We start from the raw sequence: 10,036 nt of genomic DNA, 5'->3' as shown, positions 1-10,036 counted from the left end.
ATATATGTTTACTCCCTGGATTATATAATCTATTTTAAATAAGCTAAGAGATAACAAATAACACATATTATTGTGTGGATTATTTTTATTTAGCTACCTAGATTATCTATAAGAAGGTATTTATATAATCTATAAGCTAAATTATATCTCTACTAACTATTAAGGGGGCAGTGTAGACTGCCCCCGCTCCCGCACGCCCCGCCGTCCGCCGCGCGCCCACGCGGCCAGACGCCCACGCGCCTAGACGCCGCCGCAACTCCTGCACGCCTGCAACGACCGCGTCCGTCGCACGACCTGCCGCATGCCGCTTCCCCAATCCCGCAAAGGCCGCCCGCAACTGCCGCACGCCCGCGCCGCGATTTTGCTGCGAATCCCCCACGACCGCCGCGGAAGGACTGAATCACGTTTCCCCACGACCGCCGTGGCGGACGCGGCCGTTGTAGACGCCGCCGTGTTCAGAGCCCCCGCCCCTGTTCTCTGCGTGTCGCCGCCCTCCCCCCACCCCCGAGATTATCGTTGAATCCGTCGTCCCCGCCCGCTCATCCCACCCTCGATACGCCAGCCCTGCCCGCCGCGCGGTCTCCGCCCCGACCTCCCCCCCTTACCGCGCGTTCACCTCCCCACCGCACATCGCTGCCGCCCATGCTCCTGACCGTCGTCCCCGCCCGTGGAAATCTCACTCACCCGCTCGTCCCACTCCCACTGCAGCAGGATCATGCCCAGGGTCCCTCTTTCTGCAGGCCGACCAACGGCTAGGCGGCGCTCCGCCCACAACCCGAGCTGCTTCACCCTGGCCCCGCGAGCGACTCCGCCCACACGCTTCCGCGCAGCTCGCCGGGTGCGGCAGCATGATCGCGCACCCAAGCTTGACCCGACGTCCGGGGAGCTGTTCGCGCTCAGCTACGACATGATCAAGCGTCCCTACCTGAGGTACTTCTACCTGCGGCCCGACGGCGGCAAGTCGGGCGGCGTGGAGATCCCGCTGGAGCAGCCCACCATGGTGCACGACTTCGCCGTCACGGAGCGGTTCGTGGTGGTGCCCGACCGCCAGGTGGTGTTCAAGCTGGGCGAGATACTGCGGGGGCGGGTCCCCCGTGGTGCTGGACGCGGGTAAGACGTCCCGGTTCGGCGTGCTGCCCAAGTTCGCGCGCAATACATCAGAGATGGCGTGGGTGGACATGTCAGACTGCTTCTGCTTCCACCTATGGAACGCGTGGGAGGATGCCAGCAATGGGGAGGTGGTGGTGGTTGGGTCCTGCGTCACCGATGTACTGCTTAGATGGATCTGGTTGTTTAGTTATGGTTGCATTGCATGAATACCACTGAACTAGGTGATCATTCCAGTTTCCACATTGAGACCAAACAAATTCACTCATATGTCTTTGGATCATCCCAAGCCCTTCATGTCATAAGGAGCCAACAGACTGTTTCTTCCATTATTGGAAGTCAGCTAAATCATTTCAATTCTGCATAATATTACCACTCTGTATTACTCTTTCGAACACATTTACTCATAGGCAATGTAGGAAAACATATGGTTAACATATTTCTTGTATGTGCCACGTCAGGGTAATTTGCAGCATGAGTACAGTGGAAATGACTGTCTCCAACTTAAAGGACATCAGACATATACTGAAGTATCTTCTCTCCTTGAGCACTTGAAGCTTTGCATGTTCTTCTCAAAGAAATCTTTTTTAGCATTTCTGAAGTTTGGTGGGTACAAACAAGAAGACATTCTTATTCACAAGGCTAAGGCGAGGGTGAGTAAGTATCATGGACGTTAACTTAAGCTTAAGGTCATAATTAGCATTCGTTCCCATTTTTTGGTACATAATATCTTATTGTTTGTTCATTGTTCATTGCAGCTCATGCAGTCTTCTTTCGCATTGGTGTGTGACAAAAGAACCAAGTGCTTGCTGCTTTTCATTCGGGGTGCTATCAGCACTAAAGAGCGCCTGACTGCAGCAACTTCTGCTGAAGTTCCTTTTCACCATATAATTCTATCTGAAGGAAAGATCAGCAATGTAGTTTTAGGGTATGCACACTGTGGGATGGTTGTTGGATCGCAAAACTTGTTATTCCCCATCTTCATAACAAAATGCAGGAATTTTCTGGGTACCACATAAAGGTAATTCTCACTAATTATCTGCATGTGAATGAAACACATAAATGTGCATCATGCTGCAGTACATTATACCTCAATATACAACCCCTTCTATTTAGGACAGCTTGGGGATGGTCCATTAAACAACCTGACATCATCAGTTAGCATGCTCCACGGTTTAAAATGGGCTGGCTTGGGGTGTGTGTTACAGAGCATGTTGTGGTGGGTGCTTGATTTAGATTTTTGGATAGGTTTGGGCTACAACAGCTGACTGATTGGCTATGGGTTGGGGTGGATTAGACCCCCATTAGCAGGCTTATTCCAATATGATTCTTTGGGAGTCGGGTCCAACTGTTAGTTCATTCTCATAATGAAAATGGACGTGAGATAGATTCAGGTTCTTGTCTCGGACACATGAGATGGATTCACGTAGTTTGCTTATTATTATTGATTATTCTACTATTTTTGCCTTCTACAATTCTTCCTACTGGCAGGAGTATTTGGAATTCTAGAGTATTGTTCCCATCCAGATAGATTATCTCTGCCTAATAAATTCTGCCCATTGATTATTGCAGTAAGTTGCAGTCCGAGGTTCTCAAGGATGCCATCTCCCAGATAGTTCAGGATGCCAATAAGAATAGGAAGTTCACTGAGACTGTTGAGCTTCAGATTAGTCTGAAGAATTGTAATCCACAAAAGGACAAGCGCTTCAGTGGCTCTGTTAAGTTGCCTCACATCCCTCGTCCAAAGATGAAGAGGGCTGTGGCGATGACGAGGGCTGTGGCGATGGAGATGCCAGCGGCAAGCGCTTGACCAAGGAGATTTACGCTCGTCTGTGCCGATCCACCCTCTTTGATGCCGGCAGAAAGGTAAACTCATTTGGTCATTCCTCCATGGAGGTATTATGCTTGTTTGTTAGGGCCGATCTACTGTGGATGCGATTCTGTTATTAGCCTCGTATTTGCTTGAAATTGTCTATTTTTCTTAATAGCCATCCATGCTGTCTATTTTAGGAATTCTGGATTATGAAGAACAAGGGAGCCCTTTGCATAAGTATATCATCAAAGGCAATGACTATTACCAGGATAGATGATCGGAGGTACTGGAGCCACCTCGCCACAGGGGAATCAAGGTACTTCTTTTCTTTAAGGCTGTTATTTTGTATAGCTTCTCCTTGATATGTGTATCCCATTTCCTTTATATTTCTTATTACTGCAACTACTTTAAAGTTTCAATTTTAGTTCAGGTTTTGCAGCATCATATTGTCGCAGTAAACAACCATGGCATGCTGGAGAGGCTGGTGAAGCTCGAGTAGAAGCTAATGCAGCCAAGTCGCCTTAGCGACGCCGTTGGCGACGACGCGGTACTCAGCCTCTGCACTAGATCGAGAGACCGTCAGCTATCGCTTGCTGGACCAGGAGATGAGACAGACACCGAGGAACACGACGTATCCTAACGTGGAGCGATGAGTGTCCGGGCTCTCGACCCAGTCGGCATCTGTGTAGATAGTCAGCGTGTGCGGCGAGGAAGCACGAGCTACGAACAACTCGAGGTCGACGGTGCCGTGCAGATAGCGAAGGATGCGCTTGACGGCGGTGAGATGCGGCTCCCGAGGATCATACATGTAGAGGCAGACTTGTACCGCATAAGTGATGTTCGGACGGGTGAAGGTGAGATACCGCAAGGCACCGACCAGGTTGCGGTACAACGTCGACTCTGGAACCGGTGAGCCATCGGAGGAGAGCTTGGCCTGAGTGTTCATCGAGGTACTGCAAGGCTTGCACGCAGTCATGCCAGCGCGCTCCACAATCTCGAGGGTATACTGTCGTTGAGTGAGAACAAGGGACGAGCACAATATAACATATATTTTATATATAAGTTATCTTATTATTATATGTTCCCGTTGCAACGCACGGGCACTCATCTAGTAATACTAGAAGAAAATAAAAATGAACTAAACGGCAACGCTCTTCTTTCCCGAAAACAACTCAAACTGTCGTGTAATCGTGTTGTAAAAAAAAAAAGTCATGCTGTCATGTCCAGAACCTATACTACCGAAATGCAATGCGCGCGCGAACGCGTCACTTCCCTTCGCGCCAAAAGCAAAACCCTAGATCTCCACCTTCATGGAGCCGCCGCCGATGGACAGACAGGTGGCGGAGATTGCCTCGGAGCCCGACCGCGCCGCCGCGTACGCACGGTTGCTTCTCCTACAGCGCGGCTGCGCCGACGACGCCTCCTCCGCCGCCGAGCTCGCCGCGGAATTACCTTCCACCCTCCTCCCGCTCCTCCTCCGCGACGCGGCCGCCGATGACGAGGCCGTCGCCGCTTCTGCGCTCAAGTGCCTCGGCTTCGCGCTCTACCACCCCGTCCTCGTTTCTACTATTTCAGGTACTGTACTATTAGTTCTATGTGCTCGCATTTCTTCTGTTAAATATATCGGTGTAGGTTGACCAATATCTAGATTAGTGAACCAATTCAGCCTGGTGGGGTTAGCTTCTTCTGTTAATAAGGTTACATTGCTTCCGTTATGAAGTATATTACCCTCCAACTGTTTGCTGTATGATCAAAACTTAAAGGTTTTGCACTCGCAGACTCGCTTGAATCCGAACTCCACCAGCGTGTTTGGCATTTGTAATTCATTTTTTACTTCCTACTGTTGCTTGACAATTAACCTGAGCTCCTTCCATTTTGGAATGTTATTCGTTCTGTTTTTTCGACTATCACTTCTATTGCCAATATATTTAATCCCTTGGGTTTGTCCTTCTGAAAACCTGACTTGACGCGGTCCTCCTCATTTTTTTATACATGCCATACTGTTGAAATTGTTTTAAATAACCCAGCTAAAAATATATTTTCTTATTTTACAGCACAGATGACCCAATTGGTATTGGATACCTTGGTACATATAATCATGAGCACTCGGATGAAGGTTGATCCGGCTGACCATTTTTTCCTTTTCAAGATCTCAAGGTGCTAATTTTGTATGCAGAATGCATATTTGATCTTTTAGTATTTGATTCCCTTTTTTTCTGTTAATTATTTTACTACAGTCTGCTTGCAATTTGGGTGTCTGGTGCTTCTCGGTTCAACAACTGAACCCATTGATTATAGAGGATAGAGCAGATCCAATGCTTATTGCTATTGTTCATGCGCTCGACAATCCATTTGGTTCCTTGTCCACAACATTTGAGGCAGCTCAGGTTGTTTGGCACACCTAAACTCTGTTGTATTTCATCGCCTTTTTCTATGTTTTTGAAGGATTTCAATGTACTGGCTGCAGCTGAATTGTTCATGTAACTACATCCCACTTGCTTAGCGGTGTTTATTACAAAATAACCATACGCTTTCACGATGCTTCTAATTTCACATGAAGTTACCTCTAATCGTGCAAAAGTCTTACTTTTCTCCTTTTTTCTCTTCCTTTATCATCTATCATATTATGCTGCAATTTAGAACAGTGCCTTGAAAAACTTCTGCTGCAGGCTATCATGAAGCTTGGTGGTCAAAGTCCCAAAAGAATGAGGGACCTATCAAGCTTGTGGGTTCCACCAGTATACCGGAGACTCTTAAGTGCTGACAAGGCAGAAAGGGACATGGTAGAAAGGTGCCTTATTAAGGTGTCATGTGTTATTCTACCACCTCAACCTCTCCTTTCCAAGGTAATTAAAAGATCGCTGTTAGATGACGCTTTAGCACTATTAGAAGAAACTCATATGAATCTGTAGCTTGCAAATTCATAGCACATATGCACATTGTGGTCTTTTTTTAAAATAGACTATCTCCTAATAGAGCATTTACGCCAACTTAACTATCTGGTTGCATTATAATGGTGCACCCAACGGTTCAGGTAGATTGGGTGACTTATTATGATAAATCTTGAGGGCAGCTTCATGTGGACAAGCAATGGTTCAATACATTTTTTGTGGCTGAAATGCCAAGGCAATTTAACTGAATTGCATGGTGACATATTGATGTACTCCTTGTGATCTTGTCACACACAACAATAACTGCAGTGTGAGCTTTAGTAGAAACCATAGACCTAGATACTTCACAACATTTCCTGCTACTATTGAAATGCCCTGCAGTTCTATTACTTTCAGTTCAGGTTATAGAATCCGTGTACCAGCAAAAACTGGAAACTATTGTTTTTTTCTCAAACATGAAAGGAAGCTGCACGTCATTGTATTAATAGGTAGAAAATAACATTCACAAGAACATGCCGATTCCATGGCTGGAAATCACACCTTCCCTAGAAGCAAGGAAAACATACTCCACATCAATTATACTCATCTAAGCAACTCGGCCAATGCCTTTGCGCCAGCCAGGATCCACAAATGGCCCTGGTCGGTGGCTTCCTGGAGCACAACTTGGATGCTTGGTTTCTCCCCGTCGAATTATTTATAGATTGATATAGGTAAATGTGCATGTGGTGCAGTTTGTTGGTTATACCAACCTTTTGTGTTGCATTTGATATCTGATTCATTTTTTATGTACTCTTTCCTGGAGTTGGCTTATTAAATGGTTCAGTGTTTCTTCTGCAACTTTGCATATTCTTCACATGTTTTACTTGTTGTGGTGATCTGCTTTCCTATCCTTGATGAGCTTACCTATATCAATGTTTTCCCAATTTATTTTGATGCTTGTGTATAGGCTGTTGCTTCAGACCTTGAGCAGAAGCTACTCTCCTGTATGGTAAATATGCTTGATGATCCTTCCAAGAAAGTTCAAACTGTGAAGTCATGGGGATGGATTGTATCTTTGCTTGGTCCAGATGCAGTGAACAATAGACCTCTGCTTAATAAACTTATAAAGGTTCCTGAGCAGATGTTTACTGATCTGAATCCACAAGTTCAGGTTGCTACAATGGTGAGTTAAACTATTTGTCTCTGTCTTTTTTTACGGACAACACCTTTTTCCTAGTATTATGAGTGTCTCTATTACATTATGATAATCTTTAAAGATTCACAGGTTTCCTGGAAAAGTTTGGTGGATGCATTTTTTCCTTCTCAGGCAACTGAGATTGTGGCCCAGCAAACTGTGATTTCCCCATTAAAACCCATTGAACAGGCAAGTGCACAGGTGAAAAGGATAAGATTAATTATGGTGCCTATATGTCGAGTTCTGTCAAGAAGTCGCAATATTGTACTTAGCTCTTCTTGTTTGAGTACATGGCATTACCTTCTACATAGACTTGGTAATCTGATCAATTATTTACCCATTCTGGAGGCTGCTTTTGGACCAATACTCAAAATAATTTTCTCTTTTGGGATCAATGATCAGAACAAGCCACTGTGGTCATTTTGCTTGAACCTTTTTCTTGATTTTGTTTCATCAAAAAATAGGGTCAGAGAGGATTTATGTGCCCCAGTGAATCAGAACTTGCTAGCTCAATCATGCAAGCATATCAAGGCCTTATTGGATATTCAACACATCAAATGGTTACCATGGGATATTAGTTGCTTTAATTTCCAACTCAATATTCTTGGCATAATTCTTAAGCCAGAACTATTCCAGGACATAATTCCTGAAACAATGGTGATTGTTATGGATTCTGCAACAGAGATTTTCAGATTTCTTCTAAAAGGTATTCAAATCGAACTTAGAGAGCAGCGTGCTTATGAACAAGTCAATGAATGCATTACTAACGCGTGCAAGTTTGCAAAGAGGTTGTTGCTGGATCATGTAGGAAAGAATAGTGTTATCAAGTGTGCTGCATTACTGGAATTTGGTCTTCGGTTTATGAAAGTTATTGCGAAGGAACTAGATCATTCTTTGTTAGCTTCTGAAAACATTGAGGTATGCTTAGACATCGAACACATAAAGGAGAACCAACATGCAGAATGCAGCCCAAAGCTGTCCTTACCAAGAATCAGATCACTCTCTTACATGGAGATGGTTTCTCCAGCAGTTTATGTGACTGCACTGTCTCTGTCCATGATATCTCAGTATACTGGAGAGTTTTCTCATAGAGATGCAGATGAATTAGTTTCAATTCTGGATCCATCATCAGATGCCCTGGAGAATTTTCATACTGCTGTCTCTTTTATGTATATGCAGATCAGGCGGCCAACATGTAACAAGGAAAGATTAAAATGGTTGATGGTTTGGAACTCGTTTGCAAAAAAAATGAACAGTCAAATTATCTCTTATTTGGAAACCAATTCTGGATTATGTTACCATGATGTTCTCCATCAGTTCTTCTGTTATCCAATCCTTAATTTTTTATACCCCAAGGGGATATCCATTCTTTTGAATGCTGAAAATAGCTCCGAGTCAAAATTTTCTGTCCTGCAAAACCTGGAGATGGAATCAACAATTGAAGTTTATAGATCCCTCTCTACAAACTCCTGTAATTCGAAGTTTTTTTCCAAGGTTTTCTTTGATGGTTTTTACAAATACTTGGTTTGCACTATTGATGAAAACATGGCATTGTTCCAAGCCAACCTTGAGCATTTGTCGGAGGAGTTTGAAAATGCTAGTGTCCTTTCTGCTCTTGGTGAAATAGTCATTGGACTGTTACAGAATGATCAAATGTTGACCTATGCTAATCAAGAGTTGAAGGAAACACCTGAAGATTCTTCTGTGTGCAGACAACCGGAACTTTTCTTGAATTGCTTCAAGCTTGCTAATAGGTTTGCTGACTTTTACTTCTAAATGGAACACCTGTATCTATACTGCCTACCATGAGGATGACCCCAGTCTGTTTCAGTAATCTATAAGCTTTTATGATATGCAGGTTTATGAAGTTGTCAAGTTTTCATTTCAAAGCAAATCCAGCTGGACAGCACCAGGTCACAAGCAGGTATTTAAGCAGATTTTCAAAATTGCAAACTTGTCTGTTGATTTCAATGGAAGTAAGCTGCTATTAGTCGTGTATAGTTCAAATCTCAGTTCTGTTAATTGGTTGTGCTTCAGGTTTTTTTCATCTTTATCTAATTTTGCTGGGCATCTCACTTTAAAGGAAGATGTTCTTCTTTTCGAGGTTTGTGCCATATTCACAGTACAAAGTAAAAATATAGTTGTTCATGTTTCTAAGGGCATCAACTTCATTTAGTCCTGTTTCTAGATTCAGGCACATGACACAAAGCACATGCTTTATGCTAACTGCACGAAGACACCATTTTGTCCTTGCAGATTATTGGAGACCAACTTACCGAGTGGCTCTCTTTAAGCATCATATTGTACTCTGAAATGCAACAAGGACAAATTGTTGTTCATCTTGAGAACCTTTGGCTCAAGATGGTTGAGTGCCTGAAGAGGAGTCAGCTAGTTAGTGATGTTCCCTTAATAAATCAGAAGCATCGACTTCTTCAAGCTGCACTCAATCGCCCACATCGCCCCATTTCAGTTGCAACAGCATCAGTTTGCAGAGTAGCAACACATGGCAACACAACCCTGCACCCTGGTTGCTTAATTTCTGAATTTGCTGAGTTATTAATGCATAGAAGAAAGGCTCTTGATAGCTCCAGGAAAACAGTCATCACATCCAATCCTACTGATCTCACGGCCGAGAGGTATGATGGATCTGTGAATGTCTCGGTGGGTTTGGGGAGGAAGAGGCTGAAGATCATGAAGTATTCAACTAAACCAAAGGAACTCAACAAAAATAGAGCCAACATGGGCATCTCACCAGGTAATACGGAAAATAGGGCGTGTAGGAAACCAGAATTAATATTGGAGATGCTACAGAGGAAGACATAGTTGTTTGAACTCAATGTTAGGTTTAAAGAACATAAATGTGTACATACGTATAGAAAGCGGAAGGTCAGTGCAATGATCCCCTGCAAAAGAATTAAATCCATTCAAAATTACAAGTCATTTTCATTCCTTACACAGCCACATTGTTTGACTATAGGGAGATGGAAACAACAGGATCTAATCATGTATGTAATTGATGCTTTGGCCTGGGCTCCTGGCTGTTACCCCTTT

At 44.1% G+C, this 10,036-nt stretch overlaps 1 protein-coding gene across 5 annotated transcripts; it reads left to right on the top strand.

Moving 5' to 3' along the window:
• The first annotated feature begins 4,080 nt into the window (after nt 1-4,080).
• LOC103638009 (Telomere-associated protein RIF1) lies at nt 4,081-10,036 on the top strand. Of its 5 annotated transcripts, none has more exons than XM_008661009.3 (9): nt 4,081-4,495; nt 4,975-5,036; nt 5,158-5,307; nt 5,590-5,766; nt 6,758-6,973; nt 7,076-8,739; nt 8,844-8,909; nt 9,023-9,089; nt 9,242-10,036. In XM_008661009.3, exons 1-9 carry the CDS (start codon nt 4,231-4,233, stop codon nt 9,806-9,808), a joined length of 3,234 nt encoding a protein of 1,077 aa, XP_008659231.1. In that variant the 5' UTR covers nt 4,081-4,230; the 3' UTR covers nt 9,809-10,036. The 5 variants fall into 5 exon arrangements, with proteins under 5 accessions (XP_008659231.1, XP_008659232.1, XP_008659234.1 ...); XM_008661010.3 differs by having other exon boundaries at nt 4,151-4,495; nt 4,975-5,077; XM_035962464.1 differs by having other exon boundaries at nt 4,179-4,495; nt 4,980-5,077.

The sequence above is a fragment of the Zea mays genome, chromosome 9, assembly GCF_902167145.1.
Source record: "Zea mays cultivar B73 chromosome 9, Zm-B73-REFERENCE-NAM-5.0, whole genome shotgun sequence".
Lineage (NCBI taxonomy): Eukaryota > Viridiplantae > Streptophyta > Magnoliopsida > Poales > Poaceae > Zea > Zea mays.
The sequence above is the reverse complement of the archived record's forward strand: the minus strand, read 5'-3'. Positions and strand labels throughout refer to the sequence as shown.

Bases quoted from the DNA above. Each gene is read 5' to 3' on its own strand.
- LOC103638009 (XM_008661009.3), top strand. From the start codon at position 4,231: ATGGAGCCGCCGCCGATGGACAGACAGGTGGCGGAGATTGCCTCGGAG. The intron at 5,037-5,157 runs GTTGATCCGGCT...ATTTTACTACAG, and splicing joins TCATGAGCACTCGGATGAAG to TCTGCTTGCAATTTGGGTGT. The intron at 5,767-6,757 runs GTAATTAAAAGA...GCTTGTGTATAG, and splicing joins CTCAACCTCTCCTTTCCAAG to GCTGTTGCTTCAGACCTTGA.